Source organism: Chironomus tepperi, unplaced genomic scaffold (assembly GCF_022539635.2).
Source record: "Chironomus tepperi strain 1889 unplaced genomic scaffold, CSIRO-AGI_Ctep_v1 contig_93, whole genome shotgun sequence".
Taxonomy (NCBI): domain Eukaryota; kingdom Metazoa; phylum Arthropoda; class Insecta; order Diptera; family Chironomidae; genus Chironomus; species Chironomus tepperi.
In genome coordinates this window covers 69,055-90,574 of record NW_027226215.1, presented here as the reverse complement: position 1 = coordinate 90,574, position 21,520 = coordinate 69,055, and the positions used below count along the sequence as shown (strand labels likewise).

At 31.1% G+C, this 21,520-nt stretch overlaps 2 protein-coding genes across 3 annotated transcripts; both read left to right on the top strand.

Moving 5' to 3' along the window:
* The first annotated feature begins 19 nt into the window (after nt 1–19).
* Nucleotides 20–8,201, top strand: LOC139087073 (serine-rich adhesin for platelets). 2 transcript variants are annotated; one of them, XM_070635769.1, is made up of 5 exons: nt 20–149; nt 467–2,835; nt 3,298–4,735; nt 4,849–4,993; nt 5,817–8,201. In XM_070635769.1, exons 2-5 carry the CDS (start codon nt 619–621, stop codon nt 5,911–5,913), a joined length of 3,897 nt encoding a protein of 1,298 aa, XP_070491870.1. In that variant the 5' UTR covers nt 20–149; nt 467–618; the 3' UTR covers nt 5,914–8,201. The 2 variants fall into 2 exon arrangements, with proteins under 2 accessions (XP_070491870.1, XP_070491869.1); XM_070635768.1 differs by having other exon boundaries at nt 5,814–8,201.
* A 7,655-nt stretch (nt 8,202–15,856) lies between these two features.
* LOC139086936 (uncharacterized) lies at nt 15,857–21,486 on the top strand. The gene is made up of 2 exons (XM_070635582.1): nt 15,857–16,406; nt 16,658–21,486. Exons 1-2 carry the CDS (start codon nt 15,929–15,931, stop codon nt 20,695–20,697), a joined length of 4,518 nt encoding a protein of 1,505 aa, XP_070491683.1. The 5' UTR covers nt 15,857–15,928; the 3' UTR covers nt 20,698–21,486.
* The last annotated feature ends 34 nt before the right edge of the window (nt 21,487–21,520 follow it).

Below are 21,520 nucleotides of genomic sequence, written 5' to 3'. Positions count from 1 at the left end.
CAGGTACTAAAACAACAAGAGAGTTTCCAATCAGATATATTTTTAGAACAATAAATTTCTTATTAGTGTCTTGTGTTTTGCAATTTTTATTTTAGATGGAAAAAATGTTAACAATTGAAAAATTAATTAATTAAAAGGCATCTAAGGAGGTAATTAATGGATGGACATAATTATCATCATAAAAAATAAAAAGATTTGTATAAAATTAACGAGATAAAACAATTTCATTCGACCACAAAAGATTTCTATGACCTCGAATGACTAATATTTTTCCCAAAGAACAGTAAATCCGATGGAATGTGTGTAAAATATAAATAAAAGTTCTCTTCACCATATTCGTGTTTATAAAGAGTTTTCTCATATAAGGAATAAACAAGACTCGACTATTTTTTTTATATCTCCTCGACGCACCCATCCAGATATTCATCTTTTAATCATATTTCCTAATCAATACTTTTTTTTGCAGCCAAAAACGCTTTTTTAAATGCTTTTTTATTTTCGATGCGAGACGTGAGGGAGGCCCTTAGTTGATAGCAATAACAAAGAGCAAATTGCAAAATAAAATACAAAAAGTTAAGTTAATTCGACAAAAAGATACTAATTAAGTAATTTTAAACGATGGATGCCGATAAAAAAGTGTGCAATACATTTTACGAAACTGCAAAACCAACGAATTTAGAGAGTAACTTAATTAAGAGTGAATGCTTAAAGCGAACATTAGATGGTCTTGTAACGCATCATAGTGAATTATCATCCAAAGATGAACCAAAGAGTTCACATGACGAGAAGGCAGATATATCGCCTGAGATAATTAATAAGAAAAGTAACGACACATCACCAATGACTGACTCAAATTGTTCAAATGGTGGATGTGTTGGGGGAGTTGGTAATATAACAAAAATGAACAAAAGCTTTTCAATTCATACATTTGAAAATTCACATTCACATCAAAAATTTCATGATCATCATAATCAGCATAATCAACATAGTCTTCATCATAAACATATGGTGAATAAAGATCATCATGATAAAGATGATGATGAGAAAGATGAGCGTGCTGAAGTTAACAAAAATATGGCATTCACAATAGATTTTGGGAATAAAGGCACAGTTGATGAGCAGCGACATAAAAAATTATTGGAACGATTCCAGAGTCGACATCGTCGTGGCGTCTCGTTGTCTAAAGTTGAAGATGAAATGTGTGATAGTAACTCGAGTTCACAATTGGCCGCAAAACTTCGTTCACCAGCAAGTGCAAAATTACCAAGGAAAAATTCTCGTGATGTAATCGAGTTACCGCAAAAACCCACATCGGCAGGCGGTGTAAAGTTACGCGATAAATCAAAAGCAACTCAATTAAAAGATGCAAGTAAGCGACACAGCTGGAGTCCACGATCAAGTATGGTAGAACCGACACAAAATCAACCACAAAAATCAGCAAAAGCTACGCCAAATCGTCAAATTAGTAATCCATTGGAGCGACCATTAAAGCTTCATGCATTAACAAAAGCTGATGTAAAACCAATGCCACCAACAACATTAAATATATCATGCCTTCAACCACCATTAGAGAATAAAGAATCTCATTTGAATGATGATCAAGTCTCTGAGGCAGGAACGTACACACTCGATGGTGACAATTATACGGAGGAACAGAAGGAGAAAATGAATATTGATAAAATGAATAGTGAAGCACATGAAGCAGAATTATTGGGTAGGAAACTTGAGATAAATGAATCCGATAGCAATATTGAAACGGATCTTGAAGTAATTGATCTTGATGCTTTACCAGAACCAGAACAACCACATCACGAACGACCTAAAGCACCAGTTATTAAGCGTGCATCCATGGAGAATCGTAAAAATATTCTCGAAGTGTCCTTCTATCATCAAGATCCACCGCAAATTACACAAACATCTTCCCCATCATCTGGCAATAATAGCAATAGTAAAAGCAAAGTTTCTTATCTCGAGAAATTAAAGTCTAGAGTTAAGAATATTGGCGATAAGAAGTTCAATAAAACTAAGTCTGGTGATGTTGATCTCGGTACATTTACGAGCGTTACAACAAGTGGAGTATTAAGCATTAAACCAACATTAGACCATAATCCACATCTAAAAAGAAAGAATTCATTAACAAAATCTCAAATAGATTCATCCGAATATGTCCAGGGATTACAGCGAAATGAAAAGCTTCCAATAACTGACAATGATAAGACACTTGCTGCCGCTGCTGCAGCGGCTGCTGGATATCAAGAAAGTATTTATCCAAAGACGTCGCCTGGTAAAAGTCGAAAAGAGTCTGTAGGCAGTAGTAGTACATCAATATCAACAGCAGCTACAAAAGATGACTGGATCCAAGAATGGGCAAGAAATGCCCGTGAATATTCTCGTCATAAACGAACCCCAATTACTCCAAACATGTCAAATAGTTATAATTTTGAAAGCTCTCTAGAGAAAAGTGATCAATTTGGTTATTTTAGTGATGACATTATGTCCCGAAGTGATTGTAAACCACAATATGAAGAGTTTGGCGATAATTTAGAGAAATATAATCAAAAGAATCATTTACATAAGAAGCCACCAACACCAGAGAACAATGAAGACCGTTCAATAAATAATTTGAGTGATCATGAGCCGATCTCAATATCATCAGCACGCAGTAGACGTGTCTTGAGAGATTTTGATATGAACAAACAGGAATCACCGAGAGTTTCGTCCGGTTTTAATATTAAACCACCAATAAGTCCGTGCCGTATTCCTTCACCAATAGGATCTGTTAGTAGTCGCCAGAAGAGATACGGTTCCAATAAAATGTTATACGGAAGTGATACTGTAAGTATTGGGGTATGAGTTTGGGTGGGGGTTGAGCCTTTTTGTGACACAAAAATGTTGCTCTAGATTCGGCAAATATTTATATTTGTTTTGTACTTCCTATTCATTCCCAAACTTCAAAAACAAATATTTTGTTTATTCTTAAAGATCTGAACAGATTCCTAGAAGAGCTTTGTACAGAACAGATCTGTTTATTATAATGCAGAGTCATGCACTATAAATAAAAATCGTCGTACATTTTCTGGCATATTTTGTACATTATTCTTTCATGAAAAAAATTCTTATAAGAGTTTAAAATCCTCAAGAGTCTTCTTATATATGAATCGATATTTTCGAGTTAAATCTTCTTAGTCCCGCAAGAATCTGTGTTAATTGCCTTCTCATTTTTTACTCCATTTGCGTCAACGGTAAAAATTAAATTGATATCGATTTTTTTAAAACATTTTTTTCGTTTCATTTTAGGATTTAACCAATGATACGGAACTGTATCTACAGCGTACAGCAGCTGCAATATCAACATTGCAAAATCTACAACGTAAAAATTCTTTACGTAATTCATCTCTTCAAAATTCACCCATGTCTCCACTCTCTCCATCACGTACAATTGTGCAATCGACAAAAACACCAATGGCAATGACAACAACAACAACAACATCAAATGCAATGCCAGGAGCTTACCTGCCACCACATTCACGAGCGCAGTCTGTCAATAGACCTACGGTTCATAAACGGAATTCATCACTTGATTCATCACGTTATAATCCAACAACAGTTATGTCCACAAGCTTACAAACTAATCAGTTAAATAATTACCTTATTGATAATAATAATAAAATGCAACAGAAACAGCAACAACAGCACTCTAGACACAATAGTTATGATGGAATGTTAACGCAAAGACCCACAACTACTAACAATAATAATATGAAATATTCTCATTTCGATCAAACAGATGATGAATATGAGTCAATGCCGAGTCGTGGAACGACGTTACCAGAACGACAACATTTATCGATTAAACAGCAACATCAACAACATAATATGAAACAACAACAATCGCCCATAAAGCGCTCAAGTTCATTTAACATAAAGGCGCAAGAGATTCAATCGCCAGCACGAATTACATCAGGTACACCAAAAATGCACAATAAATTTGTTAAGACTGTCTCCGCACCAGCGCAGACAATAAAAATCCAAAAATCAGCGAGTAGTTCATGCTTTAAGCAAATGACAAGGGCAATTGATGATGATGATGATGGTGATGATTATGAAAATGAATTTTATATAAATCCTGATGATGATTTACATGCGAATCAATTTACTCCGTCAGACGAGAGTGAAGAGGAACAAAAGTATTCATTGACAATGGTTAATGATCCACCAATCACCAATACACGTTATAATAAGACATTTTTAATGCGCTGTGAACAAAGTAAGAATAAAACGGGAGTTGGTAAGCAATTGGGCGTAATTGCATGTCCAAATACACCAGAGATGCCTCGACGTGATCTTGCTGCACGCTCATCAGCTAGAGATCGTGTATCAATGCCAAGAGATTCAAGTTTAGGTAGAGTTTTAGATAGAAAGCCCCTTTCAGCGGGTGCTATACCATCCTCAGTTAAATCCACTAATAATAGTAATAATAACAGTAATGCAAATACAAACAGTGCCGGCAAAGTGACTTCAAAGTATTTAGATATCTCAAAATATAAGTCCGAACGAGGCAATAATTTTCTTAAACGTGATGAAAGTAAAAGTTATTTAAACAGGGAAGTAAAGAAAAGTTCATCAAGTGCATGTCTACAAAATTTTCAACGTGATGTGGCGCGTGCTAGTAGCCGGAGTTCAGGTGGTGGTAGTTCAAGACCGTCTAGTGCAACAGCCACGAAAAAGAAAGATGGTATGTGACATCTTAAACCGTTAAAAAGCATTAACATGCATCGATGATTATAAGTGAAACTCACATATCATTAATTCATCTTCTCTTTATTCCATTTCTGGGTATGATTTTAGTTAAAAATACGAAAGAAATCGAATTAGCGATGTGGAAACGACGAGCGAGTTATGATCCATTAAAAGCAGCTGCTGAGGGAAAAAGAAAAGCTGAAGAAGCTAAAAGAATTGCACAACATCAACAAATGGTGTTGTCGTCTGAAGGGTGAGTGATTGTTTTGAACTTTAAGACGATGATGTTGTTGACTTAGGTCAGTGCTTTTTTAAATTTGTATGAATTATCTTGAGAGGCTTTTACGACAAATTTAATATTTTACCGACGGACAATCATTATGGTATTGTCAGCGTAAATTATATTCCGGGATAGATAATCGATTGATTATTAAGTACTCGAGTATTGAGTATCGATAAACTCGAATATTAAGCATTTATGGCTTAAGTATCAAGTTTCTGCTGACGTCATTGTGGCCTTTTGATATTGAGACAATGGAGTGACGGCATCCTGACAGTTAAGGTGTGATGATTGTGCACATATTAGTCAGGGAATGTACGTAAATTAGGGAGTGCTATAAAGAGCGTTTTTAGGCTTCTTTATCTCATAGAATCGATTTTTAACAAAACTATGTATCATAATTTGGAATTTCTTACAAAATTGAAACTCTTCTTCTCTCTCTAAGCATTCCTTAATTTCCAAACGTTTCCTATGCTGAAGATTTAGTTGTGATTCTTGATTTTGACACTATTGCCTGGGAGGGAGTATAGGGGATAGTAATGCCAATATTAGTTAGGTTTTTGGAGTTGTTGATGCTTCGGCATAGAAATTAGACTGTTTATTAACACCCAGTTCTCAAAGATAATGTCTCAGAAATTCATTACATGCATCTTCATTTAAATTACTAAGGCTGTACCAAGATACACAGTTTGAAAAGCACTGATTAATCTTTTCTGAGTCAAACCCAAATGAATTTTACTCTAAATAACGTAGAAACATTCCTGAAACTATAAAATTCCACTTTATTTTCCAGCAGCTCTTCAGCAATGCGTTCTTCAAAGTCCTACCACAGCGGTCCAGCTGGTGAATGGCTCGATGATAGCGAGGATAGCGAATTTGATGACGAAAATTAATTTCGACATGAAAATGAAAAATAATTGTGATTTCTATTTGAAATTTTTAGCTATTAGGAACATTTTTTTTTGTTCGTTAAAGTAAGTGACTTGTTAAGGGTCACGAGAATGTGTCCAAAAAAAAAAACTGAAAGTAAGGGTGAACTGAGATAATGAAAACAAAAAATTTAGGGTATTTTCGCAAAAAAAAAAAAAAAGTTAAAAAGTTGGTTGTTAAGGATGACGTGAAGATTTTTTTTAAAATAATATTTCTAATCACATTTTTTTCTAGAAATGCAGAATTTTTGAACGGTAGTCAAAAAAAAAAACTTAAAGAAAATTTCAATCAAAAATTTAAGACTAGAATATTAAGAATTATGTTGAATAATATGAATAATCTAATGATTCATTAGAAATGTATACCTAGCAAGAACAAAAACCAATTTCCAAATATCAACACCCTGATAAGATTTATTCTAAATTTCTTTGCTTCCCTTATGTTCAATTTCTTTGTAAAATGTTAGTTAGTTAATTACTTTTATCATGTCAATTCCCCCCCAACACTCTATTTTATCATTATCACATCATTGTTAGTCTTTCGATGTAGTCAAAAATGAACTCATTTTTATAGCCTTACTAAGATATTACTAATGTATTCCTATTATTTATGCACTTTTCATTATTATTTTTACTTTAAAGAAGAAGGAAGTTTTTGAGTTTGTGACTCAATTGAATTTATGCACGCGAAAGTGTTTATAGACTAGTCGTAAAGTGACGTGTTCAGGAAGTGTACCGATGTGTGTTATTACAATTTACATTTATTAGCTATTTATGAGCAACTTTTATGGATTTAATTTATTAGTTAGTGTAGTTTTCATGAAAGTCTTTTGATCATTTAGAATGTTAATGCTCAAATGTAGTAGAATTGCCTGGGCAGCACATGATAATATTGGGAGCTGTATGACAGCTCTGTGAACAGTATTGCAAGTAGCACAATATGGTGAGCTGCATTTTTCGCCGAAAAATGGGTTGAAATTCGCCGTCATGATGAATTAAAGGCAACTTTGCCTCTTATTGTAAATACGGCAACGAAGTGATCCCGTAGAGATCTCAGCGTGCTATTCTGATACAGAACAGAACTCGAAGAAGACCTTTCTATTTTAGAGTCGACGGCAATATTGTCAGCCAACAATTTAAATGCATTAGAATGCATATAAGCAATACTACTTCCATGATCATAACGTTCACTCCCACATAACACTCCTGTGCTGCTCGGGTTACTCCATATTAAATTATACAATATCTAAGCAGCTTCCAAAACCAGAAAGTATCTTAGGAGAATCAAAATATACAACACAATGAGAAGGCATCTATTAATCTGGTTAATAAATAAGCAGCTAAACATCCAAATAGTCAAACAATTACCAAATTTGTATAATTTTTTTTTCTACGTCTTCCGATTTTCATGTCCATATATGTATTCACAGAGTCTAGACAATAGCATTGTATTGAGCGCGTGTTTACAAAACAGCTAGCTCAACCTCCATATTTGTAGTATCAAATTTGACAAACCAATTTGCAAGTGATTTATTTAAGTAGTCTATAAATCACAAATTGAATTATTTTTGAAGCCATAAAATTTATTGAGTTACAAATACTTCCTTCTTCTTAGTTTTTTATTGTTCAATGCTCTTGAATTTTTTGAAAATTCATTTTTTAATTTTATTTTATTTTATTTTGTGTTTATCTTTTCAAACGATCGAAGATCGATAAAATGTGCAATTGAAATTTTATTGTATTGTGTAGGTGGAAATGGAATGAATTGTGTGATTTTTATTGGATTGTGAATTTTTGGGAATCATATGAGATTATACCGAGTGACACATGACTATTTTTTTTTATAGGCCGCTACATAGAGTCTTTAATGAATTTGGAGAGCGAAAAGATGCCGTTTTCTAACAGGCAATGAGCATTCTCAATTTTGAAGCATCCTCGTGGGCATGCTCCATTTTGTAAGCATACACTTATCGTCCAGATAATTGAGATCCATGACATTCTTTAGATGTTACCTGAAACTAGCTCTATCGACATCTAATGTTTGACAATTTCCGATACCAAGCGCAATACTATCTCTTTAGAAAAATCAATTTCATAAGTTTTTTGAATGCAAATGTGATCTATTTGGTATGAGAAGTTATCAAGATGTCCTTGAAATTTAGTAATTCTGAGGAATTTCTAACATTTCCAGAAATTGCATCTAGAATATAATAAATACTCTTGTAAGGTGTATTATGAGCTAGTAAATTATCAAAAAAGCGTTTAGATGACGTATGCATTTTACTCAAACAGTAGAATATTGAATCATTCCTGAACGTATAGTCAAATGGAGAATCCAGACAACCTGGGATTCCCTGGCTATACTCACAATTAGATGATGATCAAGACAACCTAATTCAATCCAATTCTATCTACACAAAAGACAATTTCCCAAGCACAGCAGCTTCATAATTTAAAAATTCGTTTATCATAGTTCTTAAATCCTCGCAATTATTATGTACTGTGTATTATTGCAATATTTTTTCTGTCAATTTTCATGGAAAATGCAGGAAAATCTACTTGAAAAAGAAAAAAACATACAAAGCGATTCAAAGTCTTCATAACAATATTAGTGATTTAATCAGATATGTTAATTATAATATACGACATAGACATTTTTTTTCTTCCTTTTTTATCCACCATTTCAATAGATAAAAACTATTATTATACAGAGATTAATTATTTTATATTGTATTGTATTTTCCGTACAGTTATTATATGCAAAAAAATGAATTATTATGATAAATTATTATGTATTAAAATTTTAGTCATCATCATGGCATTATTGCACACATAATTGGTTGTTTTTATCGAGATTTTTTTTTTTATTTGATCATTTTTGAGTTGCAATTTATCACCATTTTGACACTTCATTCGATTAACTTTTAATTTTCATTTTATGCCTTGAAGCCTTTTTTTTAATTTGTTGATGACAAAATGATTGAAATTATTATCAGTAAGAGCCAATGAGTTTTATTTAATTGGATTGGAAGTGGAATTTTTTATGGATGGTTTGCAATTAAAATATTAAACTTGAGGCTTAAATCTTTAATTTGTGTCAATGATAATCAGATATTGTTGATAGTGTGAGTATCTAAAAGTCAATATTGATGCAACAATTGAAATTTCATTGACTTTAAAGCTTAGTTTGGATTCAACATCTAAATGCAGCGAATAATTGCATCATTTGGCCATTTATCGACATGCATCACCTTAGCTTGCTCTTTAAGGATTTAACTGATTTTGGAATATTCCAATGCAATCTTTATCAACTTTAAGTTTTAAAATGTCATGCAATATAGTCATCAAATTTGCATACAAAAATGCAATCATTACATGCAAAATTCCAAATCTTTCAATTCAAACTTATTGTCGAACTTTTGGATTAAATTAAAAAAAATGTTTTTGTTCAAATAATTTAAATAAAAATTTAAAAGTTTTTCGTTAATTAATTTTTATTTTGATTCTGAATGATTAAGAGGTAAAGTTTAAAAAATACATAAATTAATTTTATTTGTAGACTTTGTGCAAAAGCAAATTTTTTACATCAAATATTTGAATTTTAAATTTGGGATTTGAAAATTGTATTTCGGGATTTTGAAATCCTCTCAAGAAATTCTTCAAACTGATACCGAAGAAACAGCGGTAACAAAGGAATTTCCCAAACTTTTAGTCCCGAGAGTTGTTGAGAAGTTTTGATATAAGGCTCACTCCGAGCGACACAAATGAAGAATGTTTCGCCACGGAAATTTAAGTACTAAATCTCTTTTATTTACATCGAATGGAAGCCTATTAATTTAAACATCCATCCATTTGGTGTTAATAAAAGAGGTTTAACGGGCATTTGTGTCGCTCGGGAAATACTCTAACAGAAAGTTATAAAATTGTACGATTTCCTAAATTTAAATGAAAAAAGTTGTGACAATTTCAAAATTTGCTAAATTTTCTGAGCTATGAGCCTTGTCTTGGTCATATATCCCCTCACATACATTTTTCTATATTAAAAGATTCAAAACTCAATAATTTTGAAACTGAAGCAGCAATTTGAAATAATAAATTGAAATCTCATTTAACCTTAATTTCCCCCAATTCTTACATTGTTTCATCCTACATTCTTTTTTAATCCTTGATAATTTTTCCTTGATCAATGTCAGAAACACACGAGAGGAAGTTGTATTACACAAAAAAAAAAAAAAAACTGTGTTCATTAATAAATTTTTTTAGTTTCTTAATTTGTATGAAAAATATTTCTAAAATATCACAGCTACACGAAAAAAACTTGTTGTGTTTGGCAGTTAATCTCATGTAATTTATTTCCTTCTTTTTCATTAAAAATGACACAATTTTTTCTCATTTTGTTTATTATTTTTTCAAATTCATGAGCTTTGATATTCAAAAAAAATCAAAATAAATGAAAAAAATTCAAAAATAAAAATTTTTGTGTGGATTATTTTCTAATTTTTCAGGATAAACTTCGACTGTGTACGAGAAACTTTTCTCCTACCGCTCTATCTAGACAAAAATTTCGAAAAATTAATTAAATCATCCATCTCCTAAAAATCTCTCTCATCAACAAATCAAAAGTCGTAAATACACATCCCTCAATTTGATTTCATGATTGATAATGAAAAATTCACAAAGTTTGAAAATTGAATTTGCATCAACAGCAATTCATCGTACGTATACCTAAAACCCAAAAAAAATTACTCATTCTCATCGATAAATATTCAAATAACTGATGCGGTTAACATATTATGATGGGGAGATGTATTGTACTTCCATCAATTACTGCTTGCTGTTGCAGTCGCTACTTCTGTTCTTGTTTGTTGTTGCTCAGCATATTAAATTAATTTTTTGGTTGAGGTTTTTTGGAAAATGAAAAATTGAGTTGTAAATGGTGTTTTATGGATTGGATTAGAGCTTGAACACATATGAATGTTTGAAAGCTTTTGTCCTGAGTTATGACAGGAAATTAGGAAGTAGACCAATGTGGATCAAATGGTTTACTTTAGTAAGTAGATGCCAAACCTGCAAGAGTCCGAAATCCGGACAAAATCAAAAAGGCATATGAGATGGAATTCTGACAACTTTGTTTTACTTACCTACTAACTTCCTTGGCAGGAAACGAGCCAATCGCGTGTTAACTTGTGAGAATTATTAAAAATCCGGTGCCTGATCGACTTGACACTTGACTAATGTCAGATTTTATCTAATCTGGCCTAGGGTCAGAGAAACTCTAGTCTGTGACTGGATTTTTAATCATTTCAGTGCCGTGTGCCTTTCATTATTGTTGATTTTAGAGAATATTTTTGAAACCAGCCCTATCCCTGAATACCTTCCATCAGCTCGATTTTCTTTGTGATTATAGAAACTGTATTTAGCAGACAAAGAGCACAATTTCTCGAGATCATGCTCATTACCAAGTGATTCCTTAATTGAGTTTCATTTATATTCGAGTATAATGCCTAGAAAGAAATCTCTTAGTAACACGCCTAAAGGGCTACTCGAGAGGACACATATAGTTATAAATATAGACAAAACAACCAAAATCAGCTCACATTTCCCAATAATTTGCATCACAAAAAAATGGAAGCAAAATGTTCCATCACAATAACGTCAACAGTAGCTCAATTCAAGCCACGTATTTTGAGAACACTTTTTGTTGAGTTATTAATTTCCAATTAGGGGAATTTTGTGGCTCTTTTCTCGCATTTCATATATTTTTTTTATTCATTCGTCTCTGCCGAAATGTCATAAATTTCCATTCCGATGGATAAAAAAAAAGCACAAGCAAAAAAAGTTTTTCCAATTGTGAACGAGAGAGATTTATGGTTTCATTGAATTAAAAAAGGAATTTTTTTTATTGTTGATATTTCCATACAATTTCAAATAAATTTTTAATTAATCTCAAGTGCATTTGCCAAAATGATTTTCATTTTGTTTCGTCTCTCTCCGTCGTATGTTTTTCCAATTTTCTGTTTTATTTGTCATGACTACAGAATGCAATAAGACATAAACTTTTCCCATTTTGTGTGTATTTTGCAATAAAAATTCGCAATTAGCTTCAATTAATTGAAATGAAATGCTTTATAATTGTGCATATTTGTTGTTTTTTTCTGAGATATGTGGATGCAAGGGGTGGGAAATGTCATTGGATTGGGTTCGGAATTCATCGACCATCCTCAACTGCTTAGTTTGCAATCCGACGAACTCTGAATTTACAATCTTTAAAATCTCACATCCTTGGTTACATCCAAAGCGTTACTTTAGAGGTCATTACGTAATTGCCAAACGCTCCCCAAAACACATTCTCATCCCAAATTTGACTCCCTTATTCCTCACCTTGCAAAACAAAAAAATATTTCTCAATCCGAAAATGAAAAACTTTCTCATTGAAACCTAATCTAATAATAATTATAATTAAATCAGCATTTCATGACTGCTTCATGTTGAACAATCTCAAATAGGGGGTAAAATTCGCAAATACTTGCTGTTCATGCAGACAGTAAAATTATTTATTTATCTATTTTAATTTGTTTCATTGCAATGAATTTTCATTTTTTTTTTGACTGAATCGTTTTTCTTGCAATTTTCCTTAAGGAGCGAACAAGTTATGTTAATTAAAAGTGCACTTAGTGCTTCTTCCTTTCTTCCTGTACAGATCGTTGTGCATGAAATATTTCTGTGCTCTTCCGGCATTTAATTTTAAATCTTGCTTTCAGTTATCAGTGAAAAATGGGATTCGGTGTTAGTTTTGTAAGAAATGTTGGAAGATGAAACGCATTTTATAGCTGTGTTAACTGAAAGATGAGGATAAGCCCTGAGGCTACATGATGCTTACTTCGAAAAATGCTTTCATTGATGAAGAATATTTGTTAAACCAGGGCTAGTGCGGGTTTCAAAGTAAAATGACATTAAATCCTTTTTTTGCAGCAATTTAGAACGAATCGAAACGAATTTGTGAAAAAATTGCCGAATAATGTTTATAACTATTCGAAAATTGCATTAAATTGTTGTAATATTCTGGGTCTAGATTTACCTCAGTATAAGCCTTTTAGTCTGACTTAGGCTTCCACAACTTCCCGGTCTTACAAAATTTGTCAGTTACCAATCGGGACGAGAATCAGCAACCTAAAACAATCAAATATCCGTTTGTAAATGTAAATGATACTTAGTCAGTAGGCAGACTAGGACAAATCATTAGTAAATACCAAATAAACACGAAGAATTTGACAAAAACCCAAAGTGATTCTAAATGTCCTTAAAAACATTAAATCATGCACTTCCAGTACAAGAATTTCCTCCTCTTTAAAATTTATTACTAAAAATTGTTGCAAACATAAGCTGAGCACATGAAAAAATTCCTTTCCATTTCTCCTGCGATGTGCACAAAGTAAAAAATTAATTTTCATTAAGTAGAAAACTTTTGCATACAACAAGATTTTTAGTCTCTATCAAAAGTTTACATATTTCTATCCTCACACCAGTCAAAAAAAAAGGAAAAATCCTTCACAATTTACCCCATGCGCATCTCGCTTTCATAGCTTTTTTTCCATGAGAATGCGTTAATTAATTAAATACAAATTTTCTTCCTTTTTGCTTCTTTTCATCTCATCAACACAAGAGAGAGATTGAATACATGTATGAAAAGTTAGACGTAGATGTACATATGAATAAGTGAGGAAATGAATCTTTTTTTTTTCGCTATCATAAACATCATATCATCATCATGCATGAATAAGATGTGAAGAAGATTTTTTTTTACATGATGAAATTTTTATCGCTACGATTGAGCTTCCTTCATCTGTACAAACATATGTCGATTAAGTGTTAATCAGATTCTAATTATCTCATCGTTGAATAATCAAAATCACGTTAGAATCATCGGACGAGAACGTTAGTACCGATAAAAAGAAGTTTCTTCCATTTTCTCGTGTACATTGAATCGAAAATAATTGACATCTGGTAAAAATCTCAGATTAGATACGGAAAAATAGGAAGAAATTAATTTCATCCGTGATTAAGTTTGTGTGTTGAGATTATTAATCATATGTTCATTTAGTGATTAGTTTTGGTTGAGATTTTTGATGTTTCATTGGTTAAATAGTTATCTATAAACGTTAAAGAATTTTATCATAACGGTTTAATAGAATTTAAACTTTTTAACGGTTTTTTATAATTTAAAATTTCTAACGGCTACTAAAAATTTAAAATTAATAAAAGCAACGCTTTAAAAGTGAATTTCTTTTGTTTATGAAATGAAAAATCATTAATTACCGTGCACTGTTAAGCTCGTTTCCAACTATAAATTAGAAAGATCTTTTGCATCTCTTAAGAGTCAAATTTGTGCACAGTTAGCTTTTTGAACATTTTTTCAAATCTGGATCATTGTTCGCACGGAAGTTGGCTGCTATATTTTAAAGAAATTTTATAAAATAGTTTTATATTGTGATTTGAGTGTCATTATTGTGAATATTCGGTGAGTCAAAGTTCAATAATCATTTATGTGCATAGTTGATGTCAAGTTTAGTTAAATTAGTGTCTAATTCTAGTGATTTTCTGTTTTTAGTGAAATGTGATTTTTTTTCTATCAATGTGTTAGTGTGACAACCTGGATTTTAATTTTCGATCAAAATAATTATTCTAGTGCCTCATTTTTACTGTAATTCATGTTTTTATTTTGTTTATTTACTGTACATCAAGCAAAAGTACTCATTCTGTTTAATTAAGGCTCAATCATTATTTACATTTTTCAATTAATTTTTTTGCTCAGTGTTGCTCATTTTATGTTTTTCATATGAAATTTAAATCTAAAGTGTTCGTTATTTTCCAGTAAAATGAAATGTTTGTGCTTTTATTATTTTGTATGTTTTTAATCAGTCAAATATTCAAATAAATTTTCAGCAAGCTTCGAATTCTCAGTCTTCAACCGCTTTTAATATGTTATCCAATAGTGATGCTGATCACAATGTTAAACAGTGCCTGAGCTCGTCAAGTAGCTTGAGACCTTACCAACTTTCAAATAAAAAGGATTCAGCGCCAACTCTACTTGCCTCAAAATGAATCAAAAAATGAAACATTTAATGATAAACATCTAAACAATTTTCGATTTAGTGTGAACACATTCCCATTTGGTTTATCCGATTTTTCTGAGTTAAAAACGCTTCCCAACACTCAGTTCTAAATTGATTGAAGATGTTTTATTATGCTGTCAGACGTAGTACCCCCAAATAATATACATGTATAAGATATGGGATGTGGGTAATTTCATTCTTAACTTCAATAAAATTACTGCGCAAGATGAGATCTTTGATTCGAGATTCTGTTTTTGTTATTTTCATTTTAAGTTGATCAGTTATCATAATAGCGTTGGTATCAATTAAATTTTGATATTGAGAACGGATGATCATGAATGTTGTTTTAACTTTTTTCAAAGCAAGTCCTCTCAAAATTCAAGAACTTGTTTACAGACTGGACATGATTTGTTGACAATTTCATAAATCCGACATTTTTTTTTATCATGAGCTTTAAGTATTAATGCATAATCTGCACACAAATAAAGGGTTCCGGAAAATTTCAATAATAAAAATTCTATTCCTCCTTGAATTATGCCATTTTGAACTAATTCTGATGTGCTAAAGTGAGATGAATTTATATTTTAATCTCTTTTGAAATTTGTAAAAATCAGCAAATTAAACAAGTCAAACTTATAGAATAAAAATTCAACGAAATTCAGCTAACTTTCGCAGAGTAAATGAATTCATTAAGATATAGAACCTTCAAGGTCATTCAAACTTGTTTCCCATTGCGTTGTTCAAATTTTATTTTATCATTTCTTCTGGATATAAAAGCCTTTTCAATGTCAAAACCATATTCAAAGTCAATATAAACTGCAAATTGAAAGCATCTCAAAGATTTTTGTTAACTGAAACGTGTGCAAATGTTTGACTCCGTTAAGCTTCAAGATGTAAGTAATACATCTTTAAAAGTTGAAAACCAGCTAAAAATTTCTGAAAATTTAGTTAGTAAAAATGTTAATAAGAATAGTTTATTGTGGAAGCAAAGTGTTGATAAATTAGAATTTAAAAGGATTGTGGAGTTTTTGGAAAATTCAACTAAAAAAGAAGAATTTGTGGAAATAAAAAGTGTTTCAATCGCTAAGTATTTGCTAGACGGAAGTTTGAGTGATAGAAAGTCTGAAATTTTACATAAAATCAGTGAAAAATGGATGAATCGAACAATGATTGTGATTTTTTCATCAAATGATAAGGAACAGTGTATTATTTATTGGAAAACAAAGGAATTACATAACTTTTTAACTTTCAAGTTTCATAATGATGAGCCTTTAAAGTTTGACAAAGATTTAAGAAAATTCATTATTGAATTTTTGATAATTTCTTTGCACAATGGACATTCAGGTAAGAATTTGAGTAGAACACATACAAGTTGTTTGTGTTAGCGATTGTTCATAAATGACGGCAACATTTTGAGTTAAATTTGATTTTAGACAACTACCTATGAAAAACCAAAAACCGTAAGTCATGTGCGATTTTGGCATAGACTTACCACCAAGGTGAAACAAATCTATTTAATAGACATCATTTATGAACATCACACGATTATGAACAATGAATTAACAAAATTTAATATTTTTTGACATTCCCCAAAGGTCTTCATCGATGCTGTACTTTAAGCTACGGAAGAAATCAAATCGAGCTAAATTATTTGGCTGATTCTCGTGATTATAATTTACTGTTCATTGCTTCTGAGCAAGGATATGCAAATGTAGTTAACAGTTTGTTGGATTTTGGAATATCATCTGAAATTCCTGGTGTCGATGTTAATCCACAAAGTCTAGCATGGAATAATCGTCATTTTGATGTTCTTCTGGTTTTGCTTCATGCAAACATGACATATCCAGCTTCATTTAATACAATTGAGTGCTCAGAAGAATTGAAAGAGTTTGTAGAAGTTGCTAATGATCTTCATAAATACATCATTGAACAAGACGAAGAAGAAATCAAGAAAATTATTCAACAATATCCAAATCTTCGTTATTTTTACAATACCAATAACGAATCCGCTCCAAAAATTGCATTGATGCATAACTTAATCGACATCTACGTCATCTTAATCACAAATAAAATTTTTTTCGGCACACATGAGGATACAGAGGAAATAATGAACCAATTAACTTACGATGATCGCAGAAAAATCCGAGAAATTCACTTCAAAGAACTTCAAGATCTTCCTGAAAAGCATATCAATATCCTTGTCGCCCATTCATTTGTTGGACATGACAGTCATGATGTGAAGACGAAACTTGATTTGGTCATCAATGCATTCAGAGTTCTCAATAAAATTCCTGGAATAAGAGAAATTTTAATCGTCACATCAGCATCAAAAAAGTTTAACATCATTTTCGACTTTAACAGAGATTCTGTTCAGTTGATGGATCCAACAGTTAGTTCTGACACTTCAGGCTTATTTTATCTGTCAGGCAGAATTTATATTGGAGCAAAGCAGCTTCTAGATTCTAAGACAGAAGCTTTAACCTTTGCAACTTTAGCACATGAACTTTCTCACTATGCGATGTACCTAACGTATCATAATGATGCAAAACCTTATAAGGAAAAAAATATCGAAACCAAAAATGAAGTGGAGGAAATCTTAGCTTTATGTAAGAACCAAAAAGAAAAAGAAGACGTAATTTTAATGGTGTATAATATGTATTCGAAAGAAGAACAACATGCTGAGTTAATTGTACGAATTCCTCATTTATTAGCACTTTATCATGATAATCCAGAAAAGATTAAGTCGTTAAGAATTATATTTGATAAACTATTTAAATTTTATGAGAATAAGATAGTCCCAGAAATGATTGAATCAGTTCCCGAAATCGAATCAATAATTGAAAAAGAAATTGAAAAAAAGAATCGAAAAATCTCGAAACTGCAGAGATTTTTTATTTGTTTTGCAGTTTTTGGAGTTTTAGTGACTGGTTTTCTGGGATTCCTACTTTATTATCATTATATTACTACAAACTATAAATTCAATGATCTATCCGAATCAAAACAAATTTTGATTAAAAATTCATTGGTTAGTTACAGTAACGTAACAGTGAAATTTAGTGATATATTTCATGATAAAGAGGCTTATACTAATTTAACATCCGTTAATATTGCACAAATGCTTCATGGCAAAACTTCAAATTTGAATGACCGACATTTATTTTATTTGGATTCATATATAAAATTTAATTGGACAAATCTGGCGAAAAAATTAAAATATAAATTTTTAAAATCTATTGTTACATTCCAAAATGAAATCATAATGTTTTTAGAATTGTATCAAGAAGTTCCTGAAATATTTGCATTTCTCAATTCCTCACAGATCAAAACAGTCTTAGATAAAAATGATTTATCGATCGGAAAAATGATTAAAAATTCAATGAAGTTTTATGTTGAGAGAAAATTTATTTATGAAGATATGAATGTAATTCATTCAGAGTATAGAGCAAGCGGTGGCAATATACCATTTAAAGCATTTGTGAGCAAGTTTCTAAACAGATCTGTTGACGATATTCTTCAAGATAAACAATCTTCAAAAACTGTTTTATCCGCAATCGATCCACTTGATTATAGTAATCCTGATGTGCAATCATACTTCAAGGATTCCGATAAAATTATTAATGAGACAGAAAAGTCGAAATTCTTTATTTTATCATCAGAAGCTGGATCGGGTAAATCATTTACATTTGTCCAACTCGCTTTGATTATTAAGAAAAAGTTTCCAACTCGATGGGTTTCATATATTCATTTCTCAGAGTACGAAAATATTTATGAAAAACTGAGAGGTAAAAACATGAGTTTAGATAGTGTACAAGAGTTGCTACAAGAACTTCTAGACGTTGATACTAAAAATGCGTTCGAGTATCAGTTGTTTAAAGAACGTTTTAAGATGGGGAAAATGGTTTTAATTTGGGATGGATTCGATAAAATTGCTTTAAAATATGATCAGTTTATCATAGACGTTCTTAAATTTATTAAATTAAACACTAACATTACACAATATATATCGACTAGAACTACATATTCGACAGTTTTGAGGAGAAATTTTACTGCAAAATCTCATGTTTTAGTGCCATTTTACAAAGACACGCAACATAAATTTTTGCGAAAATATCTTTCATCAAAAAGTTCCAATGACACTTACATAAATCAAACAATTGAGCAAATTACAAAAGTTTTTGAACCAATTGTTAGCAGTAAGAATACACTTGATCGAACCTCTCGAGATTTTAACACTCCAATGATGCTGATTTTAACTACTGAAATCAACGAGGATAATGATTTTAAGGACAATCCAAATATCTACTATATCTATGAGAAATTCATGCAAAAGAAAATTAATGCAGCAAAATCCGAACTAACAGGAGAAAGTACATTTGTTTTGGCTCAATATTTCCAAAAGTTTGCGCTTAATAGTATTTTTTTGTTTTTGACTTTAAGAAGGAAATTAGTCAGATTACAAATCATGAAAATGAGTCTTCCTAGAAAAGTACAATACAATGACATTTCAAAAATTGGAATTTTATATTTGACCGATGAGACTGAATATGAATTTGCCCATAAAAGTTTTGCCGAATTTTTCTTTGCTCAGTACATTATTGATAATATTTATAATTCAAAGAACATAGATGTCATTAATGAAGCAGAAGTATTTTTAAGAGTAGAATTATTTTTTACATATTTGCTAAGTCGAAATGAGCGAGGTGAATACATTACATCATTTTTGAAACATTCTTTACTCGAACATGACAAAAATAAGAAGGGAAACTTTGATTATAAAATATCAGATTTGTTAAAAACTAAATTTAAAAGCAGATTTTTAAAGTTGTTGAGAAAGCCAAATGAAGTTCTTGTTAAGTTTATGATTGACTTTTTCAAAAAAGACCATGACCTGCTAATAGATTTACTGGGGATTTATCAAATTGAGACATTTTACACCTCACAATTCAAACCAAGTTTTGAATCCTGTAGATCTAAACCAGATTATATCAAGAACTTGATGCACATGCCTGGCTACTTGACACATGATGAATATACAAGCTTCATCAATGGAGTTGATCAAAATGGAACCATATTATTTGGAAAGTTCTACTGTCATAAATTAGGAAAATGGAAAATTGGTGCTGAATTATCTGATGATGAAATATTTAATCAAACTTCCTTCATCAATTTTTTTGATGCTCTTAATGAAACATTAAATCAGAATGAGCAAATAGAAATGTATAAAACTGCTGTTGATCCATCTTTATACTTTGTTAACCTACATAACAACGAAATTTTTACAACTTTTTCGATGCCAGAGTATGAGTATTTGTGGGAAAAGTTTCAAAACCTAGCAATCAATAACACGATAGTCCTTAGAAGTGCATTAGGTAATTCAATTGCTAAATGTGTTGATATAGATATCGAAATATTCAACACCGATGAGTTATTGCCAATATTGCTTAACAAAACAAAAGAATTTTTAGATTCCAAGAATATCATTGCAATGTTTAATGAAAGAAAACTGTTGTTTAGAGCCATTACAATGTTCGAGGAATTCAAGATTCTTTGGAATTTTATTACCGAAAATTTGAATAATGATGAGCAAAGGGAAATTCTTCAAAACATATATGACGAGGATAATGAAGATTCATGATGTGATTTTAAAATTAGCTCATTTTATATTTACTCGTATTGCTTTACCGGATTTAAAGTTTTTCACTTTTCATTGCTTGTAGAACAGCAGGAAATATTTAATTATGTTAGAAATATATACGAGGCTAATTTTGACAAGAAACAACGACAAATTATAGCATTAAGCTCTATTGATATTTATCTTTACATGATTGTACATGAAAGTGTTGAATCTTGCTGTTATTTTATATTATACTTAAGGAACTTATTTGAAGGAAACTATAAAACACTTCGTGAATTTCTAACAGGGAAAAATCGGCAAACAAGCATCAATCTGATAGAGTATATCGAAAATTTTAAACCTGTTAACATTCAAAAACTTCAAGCATTTAAAAGTTTAAAGAATGCTACTGAAAGTAAAGATAGTTCAAGATATGATTACTGTGACAATTTGTTGAAAAACGTTTCTCAAGAGAATGCTTCTAGTGGCCGTAAAAGGGCTCTGAAAAAGAGAGTGAATTATAGTGAAAATCCTTTCTTGCAAAAATTTTATTTCTAATATCGACTGGAATTAAAAGGACGCTGGGCAAATTATCTAGATGGATCGAAGGGTTTCTGAAAATTACTCTTTAAACCTTTTCCTTTAGATGTCTTTTTCTTGTGTGCTAAAATTCGACTGACTTTTTTCTTCCAAAATTCATTTTATTATTTAATTTTAATTTTTTTTTAAGTATTGAAAAATTTCAGGTTTTATGGAAGGCAAAATTTGTGATTTATGTATGAATTAATAAATAAATAGTTTAAGCATCTACGTGCTTTTAATATATTTAATTCTCTGTGAAATT